Source organism: Phalangium opilio, unplaced genomic scaffold, assembly GCF_054372755.1.
Source record: "Phalangium opilio isolate 3A_F unplaced genomic scaffold, DU_Popi_V2 ptg001170l_1, whole genome shotgun sequence".
In the NCBI taxonomy this organism is placed as follows: domain Eukaryota; kingdom Metazoa; phylum Arthropoda; class Arachnida; order Opiliones; family Phalangiidae; genus Phalangium; species Phalangium opilio.
This window is the reverse complement of record NW_028324255.1, coordinates 10,201,733-10,216,963: the sequence shown is the minus strand read 5'-3', so window position 1 is coordinate 10,216,963 and position 15,231 is coordinate 10,201,733. Positions and strand designations below refer to the sequence as shown.

At 36.7% G+C, this 15,231-nt stretch overlaps 1 protein-coding gene across 1 annotated transcript in view; it reads right to left on the bottom strand.

The window, feature by feature from the left end:
- Positions 1–6,034: 6,034 nt before the first annotated feature.
- Positions 6,035–15,231, bottom strand: part of LOC149587181 (uncharacterized) — a 208,845-nt gene continuing 199,648 nt past the window's right edge. Inside the window, exons 6-9 of the mRNA XM_089863508.1 lie at positions 14,591–14,679; positions 13,836–14,495; positions 8,984–9,683; positions 6,035–7,059 (exon numbers count right to left, since the gene is read on the bottom strand). Of these exons, the coding sequence (XP_089719634.1) occupies positions 6,483–7,059; positions 8,984–9,683; positions 13,836–14,495; positions 14,591–14,679 (2,026 nt within the window). The 3' untranslated portion in view covers positions 6,035–6,482. The remainder of the gene's footprint in view (positions 7,060–8,983; positions 9,684–13,835; positions 14,496–14,590; positions 14,680–15,231) is intronic.

The following is a 15,231-nucleotide window of genomic DNA, read 5'->3' as shown; positions in this document are numbered from 1 at the left end:
GGTGAAGTCGTAAAAGCCACTGGAAATAAACCCTTTTACATTGCTTAAAGTGAACATATCCAATGGAGCAAGTATAATGTCCTAACTCTGAAAATGCGTCAGAAAACTGAATACAAACTAATGACCACAATTTTTTAGCAGTGATCTAGATAAAGCCTCCTAAAGGATATGATGAACCCCTCTACAATCTAAGGGGTTTTGCATTTCTGTAACTTACGGTTGGTAATTCTCCACCCTTGGTAATGTCTATGACGTCCAAGGTGCCGATAGGTTCGAAAATAGGGCTATTGAACGAAATATTATCTTGAAATCGTCAACTATTTTTTTAAATCATTTTAACCATTTACGTATAATTATGAATTTTAGTTCCATATCCGATGGCATCGTAAACGTTTTTCTTTTGTAGCGGAATTTCTTCCAACTCCTAGGAAAGATACTTTCATAAAACGCCATTTGAATCTTAAATTAATTTTTTTATATATACCTCAAGAATTCCGAACTTGATAATAGCTGGTTCCGTAAATCTGTTGTAAGAGAAAATAGTGATGAAAGGAACTGATATTCTCGGTTACGTTCAATAAGTACTCACTTGTACTTGAAGTATCTATCGGGAAATAGTTTTTCATATTTAGCAGTGGCAACCGACATCTGTGATTTCTTTCTACGTTATGAATGATTCGCTCGCAAAATTTACAGAAAGGGGCAATTTAGTTTTCCTAATTATTTATATTCATTTGTTTAAGGAGATTTAAAATGTACCCTTTTGAAAAGTGAATTATCACTGTAGTTATGAAATTTTGCCAAAATTCATTATAGCAATAACTCCAATTACCAGAAATCATTATTACGGCAAGAAATGTTCAGCAGATAATACCTTACATTATATGTATTTACTCATTTCGCGTTTCGCTTACTTTTGCGCTTCACCTGACTAGTTTTCGCAGCAAAAACGGAACGATAGAGGACAACGTCGTATAATTGCTTTTGAAGTAATATACCTCAAAAGCGTATTTAATGGTTCTCAGTGTCTTTAATGAAAGAAAGGAAATGAGTTTCGTTTGTTTCTCGAAAATCGCTAAACTCGACGTAGAACCATTTCAACGGATTCAGAAAATTAACGTATTTTTTGAACTCCTACATTTTGCGAAAGATTGCTTAGTCTTTAATAACTACATCATCGCACTTAAGGTTACGTTTTATTTCTGAGGTAAAAGCTACGAGACATTTGAAACACGTTTAATATAATTAAATTTAATTATCAGGAATTATTTAAACAACAACAAAAAAAATTCAATGATCGGTTGAAAGTTGTAAGATTTTATGTCGTTGTAAATATTTGTCATTATTTCGAAATCAATAAGGTGTACTTTTTTGTAAAGCGTTTTGATTGGTTGATTTTCCCTTTAATCGATTCTATATTTCTTCCAGCCGAGGATTATTTCAACGAACAACATGGCGACGCAAACGGATAAAGCCGATAAAGTGAGGTAAAAGACGCTAGAAAGTCAGGTCTGACGCGGTCTTAATTGGACCTTTCCATTGGATGAAATCCACGGCGTAATCCCCTGGGAAATCATAGTAACTAAACGCTTTCTTCCAGCCGAGTATTATTTCAACCACGAACAAAATGGCGACGCAAACTGTCGATAATTCTATTTGTTTTGGGTAAAAGGCTCATAGTAAAAAAAAGAAAACTACTTTCATACAAAATAAGACCTTAATCTGTTTCTTAAATTTTCGTTAACTTACTCTAGGTGAGGATTGGGAAGCAAATCGAACCACGTCATTTTTACCTCTCCGAGTGACGTATGTCACGGAGAGGTTCTAATTTCGACGTGTCTGTGTGTCTGTCTGTCTGTCTGTCTGTCCGTTGTTACACCCACGTGACCGCGTTCGCAGTTTCCAAATCGGAGCAAACGTGTATTCAATTTCCAGACCGCATTTACAGTCCCGGAAATTGTATTCCACTTACAGGCTATTACTCCATTGCCTGTCTAACAACTCTGTTCATTTGTCCACGCCACATGGACACCAGTCTGAACTTACTGGCTTCTAAACACCACCAGCTTCTAGTCTTTCGCCCATTCCACATGGACACCAGTCTGTACTTACTGGCTTCTAACACCACCATCTTCTTGGCCTTTGTTTTTGTCCATCCCACATGGACACCAGTCTGTACACCTGGCTTCTAACACCACCATCTTCTTGGCCTTTGTTTTTGTCCGTCCATCCCACATGGACACCAGTCTGTTCACCTGGCTTCTAACACCACCATCTTCTAGTCTTTGTTTTTGTCCATCCCACATGGACACCAGTCTGTACACCTGGCTTCTAACAACACCATCTTCTGGTCTTTGTTTTTGTCCATCCCACATGGACACCAGTCTGTACACCTGGCTTCTAACACCACCATCATCCTTAAGGTTAAGACATACGCGGCGATCAGCTAGGGTTACGAGAAACGTCTAGCCTTCCAATGGAGTGGTCTTCCTCCAAGGTTCACGCAATTGCGATGTTCTTATCTACAGCTGCGATTCGAATCCTTTATATACTACCTATTTGTGTAAGGCGAAGCAACAGGAGGATGCTTCATTTCAAAAATCAATAATAGTTAAGTCTCTCAAGTTTGTTTAATTATTCTTTTTTAAAACGATGTAACGCTCAATAAGGCGAACAACTAACGAAGAAAATATTAAATATTAATTATATTTATTTTAATATTTAAGATAATCTCTTTTCTCAATTCAAAATTAATTCGGAAAGAGTTAAAAAGCAGTCTATTTTTTGTCTGTGTGTGTCTGTCCGTTGTCACACTAGTGCGCCGAGTTAGCAGTTCGCTTTGTTTTGATGTGTTAAGAAATCCTACAGAACCTTAATATTCACTTTTTCCATAATATAAAGTGAATATGGGAAATCTTTTTCGTAATTACGATGCATTTAGTACTTTTGTAGCTTTAAAGCTCTGTTTCATTTAGATATTCCAAGGATGTTTTTTAATATTATTATTTGAAATGGATGTTTATATATTACTTAAGCTAAACTACATCTGTTTATAGGATAATCCTTTCTAAAGTGATTACAAGAAGAACGCTACTTTATTGGTCAAATGAACTTTTATTTGTCAATAGGCTTTGTGAACCAAAAAGTAAACGCTTGGGTTTGGTTTTCGTTTCTGTAATGCAGAGACATTAACGGTTCAGAGTGAGCCGAAAGTTAAATACACTTTTAAATAGTTTGGCTTAGATATTGTAATCATAGTGGAAATCTGGGCCGCGTTCATCAAAGCTCAGCGCTGTTAGCAGTGTCCTACAGAACGGGATTTTGTTTTTGAATTGTGCCATCACGGTGCTCAGCACTGAGCCAGCGCGGTCTTCAAAGAAAATAGTCGGGTTTTTGGATTACGTGACGTAAAACGCGTAGTTCTCAGCTAGGCGAAAAAACATTTAATTGGCGTGAAACCAGTTGATGACGCGAGAATTTTAAGAGACATGTTAGTTTCTAATTTTAATTATAAAAGTTGTTGTTATCTATCTCTATAACTATGTTATCATACAATTTTTGTTAAGCCTTGGTACATTGCACGCTTTTTTGCGCTAGCGTCACTTTTAAAACAAAGATGACCGGAGAAAAGCTTTGACGACAGAGCTCACCGGTAAACGTTTTCCAAAATCCGCTGTCTTTTTTGGTGAGCTCTGCTGAAGGCAGCCCAGTCCAGTGAAAGGTCTGATCGTAATCGGATTATAGCTTCGTGTTTTCATGATTTTTATGGTGCGCATTTACTTCCAGTGTGTGTAGCCACAAATTAGCTTTGGTGTTATGTAAAGTTAACAGTCATGTTGACAAGCTAAGAAAATCGTTGAGGTGAAACGAGAGGATAGTGTTTACATGGCAACCCTGTTGTGAATATGGCTTTGAACATGGAGGGCATACAGTTGAGAAGTAGAAAATTGGGCCTTTACAAACACGTAAAGGTAATATCCCTCCAAAGTTTTATCTCTTCATTTCCCGTTTTTCCCCCATCGGATGATTTTAATGTGTACAAGTATATCCTTATTGGGTGTAAAATGTCATCTGATTTACAGTATATTTGCTATGCTTTGTATACTGCTTTAATATTTCATAAATTTTAACTTCAGTATTTGTTCATAAAAAAAACTTTTCCATATCTGGGTAAATGAGTTTGTGCGGTCCAGCATCTGCAGGTCGATGCTGACCAACGGGAAGCGCTTGACGTATTCGGCCACGGCGTCCGCCAGTTGCGCCTGGCCGAAAGAGCTGCTGACACTCAGGCGCAACTGGCCGCGTGGGGCTTCATCCGGCTCACTGACGGCCGCCTGCATGTCACTGCACAGCTCGAGCATTTGCCGGCAGCGCGGCAGCGTTTCACTGCCGGCGGCGGTGAGGCTGAGCTTGCGCGTGGTGCGATGCATCAAGCGCGCACCGACCCAATCCTCAAGTTCAGCCAGGTAGCGCGAGACCACCGGCCGCTCGTGGCAGTACCTTTGACCGCACTAAATCGACTACGCGTAAGCCTACCTTTAGCAATGCTAAAATGATAACGCCTAATATCATGAATTATGAATATACAGCTGCGTTACGCTGTCTAACCTCTCGATAAGGTTTGGGCGGGGCTTAGCGAAAGGAGACATCAGTCACGTGTCTGATAGTGTTAGGAGCGGGAGAAGGAAGGAGGAGTCCAGTAGTGTGTAAATTCGAAACGTCACTTCCTCTTGTCTTGTGATTGGCTACGCAAAACGCATCAAAGCTAGTAGGGTAACACCCAAACCAAATCGACATGATAGAAGGGGCATATGATAGAGCTGTATATTCATAGTTATATAGATTCATGGTAATATGTAATCGGTGTACAGGATCTCTTCGAGTGGTTATCCCCTCGGTAATAATACGCGTTACTATCAAGTGCAAACCAAACTTAATCTCGATTAAATTATATTCCAATGATAGGCTAAATTTGATGTCAATAAGGTGAGATAAATTTATTTGTTTTGATGGTAGTCAACCTAATATTAACGCTAACTTTATTAAACATTTTTCAGACTTGTGAACATTTGATTACGGTGAGTATATTTATTCTCGGGTTACAGCGAGTGACTAACCCCTTGATTTGGTTCAGTAACAAATGATAAATATTCAATAAATAAGGTCTTCAGAAGATATAATGAAACCATGAAGGACGGCGTAGTAAATATGAACTAATTTTGAGCCATCGAAAAGGGTTGTGGACGAACTGAGAATCGAACTAAGAACACTGTGCGACAGTGTCAATGGTCATGGTGCAAATAGGTTCTAGAAAAACTGAGGATAAATAATAGATCCTTCCTCAATTTTCATCTTCTGTAAGCCTGGAATTTCTCAAAATATTAACAGACATCTATCGGCATATAAATTCTAAATATAACGTAGGTATTTACTTGCTAAACCGCCCCCCCTCTTCCTCGCGTTTCATTGGCTATTTATCCTTGGTTTACTCGTTCACACAACGCAAAAATAAATTTTTTCTTTCGGGTCTATAGCTACGTATATGTCACTTAGCTTCTAACATCAAATACATTAAATGTGACGTCAGGGGTGAGTGTTTCTACATCTCTTCCCCTTTATTTCAATCAGAAGGGCCCAGAAAATGGAGAGTTGAAGATCTTTGAATTTCAGGTGTTACTGATATCAACCCTGCAGCTTGGTCGAATTCAGAATTAACATACAACCTTCTCAAACTTCATTCCACGGTAGAACTTTGCGTAATACAGTCTTATACAGAATGCGAACTTTCCCATAATAAACGTACAAAAAAATATAGTGACAATATGAACAGCCATATTCTGCCATAGAACCTCCATAGGTGCATGATAACACCTACAAAGTAGTGAAAAAACACAAGCAACGGTAAAGTTAAGCTTAGCGATAATTTTGCAATCTCCTGTTTCTGCTGAGACCAACTAGCACAAGAAGTGATGACAACGATGAGGTTATTAAAGAAGTAAATTAAGATTCAAAGCAAAAACATATTAATCAATAATTGTGGTAAAAATATCATTCTTTAATAATAAAGATATAATTACTGATATCCATTTTTAATATTCAATATTGTTCGTGAAGGTTTTAAAAATACAAACATAGTATCACTACCAGTTTCCCGTTAAGACGTTAGGATAGCTACATTCCACAATTTTGTAATATTATATAGCCCGTCCAGTGACTATTCCGTAACGATAGGTTTTTTACAATTTTTCAACGAACGAAAACTTTTTCTTAGTGAGTATCTACTACCGTGGTATAGAACAGTAATGTGTGAAGCTAAAATGAAAACGTGTTGCGCAATTAACAAATTTTCAAATGGTTCTTTCCAAGTTCTAAATTGCTGAGTATGCTTAAATACAATCCACTTAATTAGTCCATGTGATTATAACGTTGATGTCTGATCAAATTACTCTTCATTGTTCTGGGATAGTCACAATGATAACATTTTAAAGATTTTCACCAGTGTGAATGCGTTTATGTACTATCAAATGACACTTCCGCCTACTTGCATAACCACACTGATCACATTTGAAGGGTTTTTCACCACTGTGAATGCGTTGATGCCTGAACAAATCATCTTTCCGTGTGAAAGAGTAATCACACTCATTACATTTGAAAGGTTTTTCACCACTGTGAATGAGTTGATGTCTGATCAAATGATTCTTCTGCGAGCACTCATGTTCACACTGATCACATTTGAAGGGTTTTTCACCACTGTGAATTCGTTGATGAGTGATCAAATTATTCTTTTGCGAGTACGCATTGTCACACTGATCACATTTGAAGGGTTTTTCACCACTGTGAATGCATTGATGCCTGATCAAAACATCTTTCCGCGTACTAGCATATTCACACTGATCACATTTGAAGCGTTTTTCTTTGGAATCCTTTCGAATGTCAAGTTCAAGATCCCTTTCATATTCAGGTGAATATTTGTATCGAGTTGAACATTTTCTCTTGGATTTTCCTACAGAAAGGAAATAGATTAAAATCTCATATGATATCATACAACTCGAATCACAAAAATTTCAATCTTCAAAGGCATTTGATATAATAGTTTATGCTTAGGCTTGAAAAGACACAAAGGCAAACGAAACAAGTTCAGAAACAATAATAATCCATGTCCGAGTCGAAACAGCGGTTTCCAAAGGTTTGACTTTACCAAATCTAATATATGCGTTGAGAACGTGGAAGATTCAAACTTGACCCCACGTTAGAAACTTGTGTAATACAGAATGCAAACTTCCCCATAATAAACGTCTAATAAAATACACGTGACAATATGAACAGCAATATCCTGCCATTAAACTACCGTAGGTGCATGATAACAATTACAAAGTAGTGAACAAAACACAAGCATGAATTCAACGGTAAAGTTAAGCTTAGCGACAATTTTGCAGTCTCTCCTGTTTCTGCTGCAAACAACTAGCACTAGAAGTGATGAAGAAGTTAAACAAAGGAAAGAAGCAATAAAATATTAATCAATTATTGTGGTAAAAATATCATTCTTTAATAGCGAAGATTTAATTACTGATATACCATTTGTTATATTATATATTGATAAGTAGTTTAAAAGGGTTATTTTCAATATTGTTCGTTAAGGTTTTATAAATAAATAACACAAACATCGTATTACTAACAGTTTCCCGTTAAGACGTCAGGCTTGATACATTCCACAATTTTGTAATACCACATAGCCCGTCCGGTGACTATTCCGTAACGATAGGTTTTTACTATTTTTCAACGAACGAAAACGTTTTCTTAGTGAGTATCTTGTAGCTGATTTAGCTTTGGGAGAGCTTTAATAAATTAGAAGATACGGTTCCGACGGACTGAAACATCGGTCCCATAAGCGCGGTTGAGTTCGTATCGGTGTTGGTAGGTGAAAAAATAGAAACGGTACAAACGGGTAAAACTTAACAGAATCTAATGATTTATTCGTCCTTTAAGAATTAAAGATCGCACTTGATTTATTGTTTCATGTCTAATTCACGCACAGTTTATTTTTAATTTTTTGGTTTAAATTCGCACAAAATTACGCCTTATAAAAGCACTAATTTTTCTTATTAATCTTAAAAATGCTCAAAAGTTTCTTTTATTTCTAGGGCTTTTTAGGGCCAAGCTCACACAAAATTTAACCTTAAACCACTTACAGGTTGCTCAGTTAGTCCTTTTTCTTGGGCCTTTTTAAGGGGGCCTAGCGCGCTCACAAATTTTCTAGCCAACTTACTTGTTGGACTGCTCGAGAGATTCTACTTTTTTCTTTTTATTTTTTTTTTTGGTAGCTACTGGTTTTTTTTCTTAGGTGTATTTTTGGACCCACAATTCCTTTCTACAAAGGGCTTTTTTTCTTGTTGGCTCAAATCTTTAAAAACACCTGTTTTGGGCAAACATACCCGCACTAGCACTGACGTAGGGGTTTTTTTTATTTTTACCTACGTTGAAGGGTTTTTTACGGTTATTCACCGATTCTGATAGAGAAAAACATGTTTACAAAGGGAATGTCGAAAACGACTTGAAAGGAAGGAAAAGTACAAAAATAGCACCATGACAAATTTTAAAAATATTAACAATGAACATTGCTCTTAACAAACTTAATATTTACAAGTTAAAGCATTGATTTTTACAAGCAAATTTACAACAAAATATTCCTAAATCAAAACACTTAAAATTTTAACAAAATCATTCAATTATTATTATCAAAAACTTTATACAAATTAACTAACTTCTAGGTCGCCCCTAAAATATCTCATTATTTTACATATCTACTACAGTTGTCAAGAACAGTAATGTGTGAAGCGAAAATGAAAACGCGTTGCGCAATTAACACATTTTGAAATGGTTCTTTAAAAGTTCTAAATTGCTGAGTAATCCACTTATTTAGTCCATGTGATTATAACGTTGATGTCTGATCAAATTACTCTTCCGCGTGAATTCATAGTCTCACTGATCACATTTGAAGGGTTTTTCACCACTGTGAATGAGTTGATGTGTGAACAAACTAATCTTCTGCGCACATTTATAGTCACACTCTTCACATTTGAAGGGTTTTTCATCACTGTGAATGAGTTTATGTCGGATTAAATGGCTCTTCCGCGCGCTGCCATAATCACACTGATCACATTTGAAGGGTTTTTCACCACTGTGAGTGCGTTGATGATTGATCAAATTTTTCTTCTGCACGCACGCATAGTCACACTGATCACATTTGAAGGGTTTTTCATCACTGTGAATGCGTTGATGTCTGAACAAATCATATTTCCGTGTGAAAGAGTATTCACACTGATTACATTTGAAAGGTTTTTCACCACTGTGAATGCGTTTGTGTATGATCAAAACATTCTTCCGCGTACTTGCATAGTCACAATGATCACATTTGAAGCGTTTTTCACCATTGTGAATGCGTTGATGAGTGATCAAATTATTATTCTGCGTGGCGGCATAGTCACACTGATCACACTTGAAGGGTTTTTCACCACTGTGAATGCGTTGATGTCTGATCAAATCATCCTTCCGCGTACTAGCATAGTCACACTGACCGCATTTGAAGCGTTTTTCTTTGGTATCCTTTCGAATGTCAAGTTCAAGATCCCTTTCATATTCAGGTGAATATTTGTATCGAGTTGAACATTTTTTCTTGGATTTTCCTACAGAAAGGAAATAAATTAAAACCACAAATGATATCATACAACACGCTTCAAAACCATTGTACTGTTCAAAAGCTATTGATAAAACAGGTTATGCTTAGGCTTAAAGAGACACAAAGACAAAGAAAAGAAGTTCGTAAACAAAAATAATCAACGTCCGAGTCGAACAGCGGTCTCCAAAACCTAATATACTCGTTGGGAACGTGGAAGATTTTTGAGTTCCTGGTGTTACTGATATCAACCCTGCAGCTTGGTCGAATTTGGAAATTAACCATTTGTGACTGTGTATGTCATAAAGAACAAACAAACAACTTTCTCAAATATACATGTATATATGATTCAAATATCAAACTTCTTCCCACATTAGAAATTTGCGTAATACAAACTTTCCCATAATAAAGGTATAATAAAATACACGTGAAAATATAAACAGCAATATTCTGCCATTAAACCTCCGTAGGTGCATGATAACAAATACGAAGTAGTGAAAAAACATAAGCATGAATTCAACGGTAAAGTTAAGCTTAGCGATAATTTTGCAATCTCCTGTTTCTGCTGAAACCAACTAGCACAAGAAGTGATGACAACGATGAAGTTATAGAAGAAGCAAATTAAGATTCAAAGAAAAAACATATTAATCAATTATTGTGGTAAAAATATAATTCAATTTGAACTTTTAGTTAACAGTGTTAACTCTACCAATCTAATTCCCGGTTGCGGACGATGTGAAAAGATGACAACTACCTCGGGGTGAATTTGAACCACCGACCTCTGGGTTACCGTCCCACGCTCTAACCAACTGAGCTACCGAGGTCTACGACCTCACAGTAATTCAATTAGACGTTCTTCTCTAATAGCGAAGATATCATTACTGATATACCAATTGTTATATCAAATATTGTTAATTAGAGTTAAATAAAGGGTTGTATTCAATATTATATATATTGTGATTGTTGCGTTGATGTTTGATCAAATTATTCTTCAATGTGCTGGAAAATCACACTGATGACATTTGAAGGGTTTTTCACCGCCAATGAATGTCTTGATGTGGGATTAAAGTACTGTTACGGGTACTAGCATAGTCACACTAATCACACTTTGAATGTATTATCAATGAAAACGAGTTTAGAAACAGAAATAATCCATGTGTCAGTCGAAACAGCGGTCTCCAAAAACTTGATCTTACCTAACCCAATTTATGCTTTCAGATTGTGGAAACTTTAAGGTAATAAAAATGGTTCACGGGTAGTTGAGCGGTTTTCAAAAGAGCGTTTTGGAATAAAGCGGTTCCTAAAACAGCGGTTTGCAAAACCGCGTACAAGCAAAACCGCGGTTGCTGTTTCCGCGTTTCTCAATACAGCGCTATTTCCCAAAACAGCGGTTGCTGTTTCCGCCCAAACTGTGATTTATAGGGAGGGAAATCTCTATTACAGAACAAAGAACAATATTATGCAAAAAGGAGTAATGTTATATCGGAAGTAAATATAAAATATAATTTTTTTGGAAAAGGCATATTATTTTGGGAAGTTAATGAAGATAAACAACAATATTTTGGAAAAGGCGTACTTTCGTACGCTCAAGATATAAACGCTGTAATCAAAATGCGCTAAAACGAGAAATGGCTATAATGGCAAACGCGTTTATGAAAAAGCCGTTTTGGACAATGCTGTTTTGATAACACGCCCAATCGATAACATACCAATAAAAATATGCTTATAAAACACATTCTATATTAATTGTTTGAATGATATCCCACGTGAATCTAAGAGGTGCACAAGAGGTGAATATATTTGCAGTGATGTCACCGGGTTCGATCAGGGACGGGGAATGGAAGCTTTCCCCCTGATTCGATTATTTAAACTTATAGAACCGTCAGAGTCACAATTTAGAGACAACGTACAGTCTGCTTTATGCCTTTAAATGTTTAGCTCGTGTGCATTTTACTTTCAAGGCGTTTTCTGATGAATAAACGAGCATATCAACAAAAAGGGGATGACGATTAACTTAAATGGCGAGAAGAAACCTTGGCTCGAAATCCGAAAGATTGTACTTTTAACTTTCAGCTGATTTTGAGAGAATCAAATGCTAGGTGACGCTGCGTAAAGTCAAATTACCAGTTTATTTCGTTCTGTCACCCCCTCTCTATTGTCAAAGTATTTTTGCTCGAAATAAGCACCAGCTATGATAAGAGAAGAGTGAAGACCCTTGGGAAAACGGGGTATTTTAAGGGTTATTCAAAAGTTTGAAAGGCCGTTTAGTGCTACAGTTCAAAGTATGTAGAATCTTAAAAATAACATAAAAAGTGTGAACGTTTTGTCCAACACATGTTACAACCACAACGACTGAAAGTGAGCATCGATTAGCGGCTTTTTATCCAAGATTAGTTTTCATCTAGCGGAATTTGGTTCAAAAGCTTATCATACTAATTTTCCGGCAGGGAGTCCGTGTCTCCCACATTCGAGATTTTTGGGAGAAGAAAAAAATATATTCGGATTTTATTACGCAAAGCAGTAGTAACTAGAGAAGTTAAATCATGTTCATGTCTGATCAAAGAACCGTTCTCACAGCTAGTATAGTCACAATGATCACGTTTGAAGCGTTTTTCTGCGGTACCATTTGTAATGTGACGTTCAAGATCACTTTTATATTCAGGAGAATATTTGCAGAGTTGAACGATGCTTCTCGGATTTTCCTTCAGAAAGCAAACAAACTGAAACTTCTCACAATTTGAATCAAACACATTGTACTGGTCAATAGCACTTGATAAAACCGGTCATGCCGAGTACTAAAATGACGCAAAGTTAAAGAGAACAAGTTCGGAAAAATAAATTAATACCGCTTCGAATCGAGATGACTGTCCCCGAAAGTATCAGTGAAAACTAATGGTTGTTAATTATTAAGAAAATATTTAAGGTTTTAGTCTATTGCAAAATAAATATGCTTCTAAAATAAATTGGAAGGGAAAATGGTAGGACTGCCGTTATTGAAAGGCGTTATAATGTCCTCTCTTCTTTTTTTGTTTCTAGGTGACGGAGTTAAAATGCAAGTAACTGCAATTCGTTAACACGTAACTCCAACTCACGACTGTGCGGGATACATTTGGCCCTGGCGTTACCCTTATGAACTGAATATGATGTTATATAAAGTGGAAAATTTTGGAAAAGCCGGATATCATCATAATTTAAGGATATGATAGCCATGTCTGTCACTCAGCGTAAGCGGTATTTGTGACAAAATCGTGATTTACTTATTGCAACGATTAAGTCAGAAGAAAACGTCTTCGATAGTTTGCAACGACAATAACATTATTTTGCCGAAAGGCTCTACCCAAATGTCAAGGATGTTTACCTTAACACCATTTTCTCCTTAAAACCCTTGTTTCCCATACATTAAGTAATTTTCAATATATTACAAATTGTATCCTTTACATTTTCAATAATAAATCGTTTCATATTTCATTATCAGTAAGACCAAAAAGCGGTAAGGCTCCACACGCAAAGTACGCATCTTGGGCCTAGGCGAGCTACACGATATATTTGAAACGCCTCGTATAGAACCTAGCACGCGAAGGACAATTATTCGGTGCCGCGATTCCTTCGGCACTACCTTAAGAACCGATTGACCACTAGCATAGATTCGAGAACTGCTATAAAGACGGAGTAGGGTCTCATTTTCTTTAGATGAAATTATTCACAATTTCAAAGACCATTTGGGAGTAAAGTACTAAGGTCTTATCAATATGAGCAACGTTTGCTTGGGCTCTTTAAGAAACCAAGGATGGCCGGGTACCTGTATTTTTCAAAAAGGGAATTTTTTCTCGTCCGGTGGCCACGGAGCTCAGGCCCAAAAGCATCAAATATGGAGTTTAATATTATTCGTAGGAAAAATTTTCCGTTTAAATTTAAAAAAAAATCTTACTAAGTTAAAAACGTATTAATTTAAATGAGACAAAATTTTTGGAAACTTAAGCTTTAAAATGCTAAGGATTGAGGATTAGACTGAAAAATTAATTAAAAAACCTGTTAGGGGAACTACCACTAGAAAATTGCGAAACATGCTCATGAGGTTTCAACTGTAATTGGGTCAATTTTGACCATTTTTGAGTTTTAAGTTCCAGTCCCGAAAATCGTTGCTAAGCGTAAAATGACTTACCAATTTCCGAACAGGCAGAAGTTGTATTACTTTCGGAATTATTTGACGAGCTACTTTCGGATGCATCAGAGCTGGACACTGAAGTATTATCTTCAACTTCAATCGGTACTCTTGGTAAATCGCTTGGCAAGTACAGTTTCACAGTTTGATTTTGTCTATTATCAGTTTTCTTTGAATCGGTCAAGGTCATTTTGGATTGGTTATCATCAAGATTCTTCTCTATAGGTTCTTCAAGAGAATTGCTTTCCATATTTGCGTCAAGCGACGACAAATCAAAATGTTTTTCAAGACACAATATCTTGGATCGAGTTGCTATACTCTCATTACCTCTTTTTGTCGAAGAAATTCGTGATTTAGGATAAGAATTGTTAATTTTAAGATTGTTCTTGAGAGGCGAATCTGTCGTTGGGACAGGAGACATTTCCAACGGTGTTTCGTCCTCAAGGTTAAGTAAATAAGGAACACAGTCACTGTATCTTAGTTTAGGAATACATAGTTTCATAATTCGCGTTCCAAGATCCAAATTCGAGGTAGCTTTAGTTTGGGATGTGTTTCCTTTGCCAACCTCCTCCGCGTCACATTCAGGTGATTCTTCCTTAATATCTTCTTCAGTCAGCGTGCCTTGGATATTGCAAGCACCTTCAGCTTTTACCAACGAACCTTAATGATCAAAACGAAAAAATAACCCTAATAGTTTTATTAAACTGGAACTACATCAGATTGCGTGTCAGGATTACGATAATGTGACACCATACCTAAACCAAATTGCTCGAGGTCCGTGGCTTCCACTTTAAGCAGACTTTGGTAAATGTTGCTGGGTATCTCAGCTGGTACACTTAGCGAACTACGCAAATAAAAAATCGTTAAAACTAATATAGGAACAGCAACATAAGATTAATAGGAAAAGGATGACACTCTGTAACCTCTTAATACTTCAGTTATATGTAACATGATTCTTCCCAGGCTCACCCTTTTTGAACAATTGCTTTCCTGCTCAACAAACTTCAGATGGTCATCACAACGTGGGGTCAATTCTATAAATGTTTGGTACAAAATCCCCAGCAATCAACCCACAAACCTTGATTGTCTTGACGTGGGACAACAATCCACAAGCGCATGCGCCTTGACAAATAGTTAAGCGCCAATAGAGTAATGATGAGGGAACTAATTATAGCGTATGGGCACGATTCGGTTTAATAGTAACCTTGCTCCAAATGTAAAATGATGTTGGAAAGAATCATGTTACAATTACCCAGCCGCTTTGTTGGACACTTCTCTCGAAGAATTACATACTTCTGATTTTATTCACGATTATCGTGGCAAGGCTTAATGAATCAAGTTTTATGGACGCGAATTAGTCAGTCAAATAAAAACTTACATGAGCTTAAACTTAACC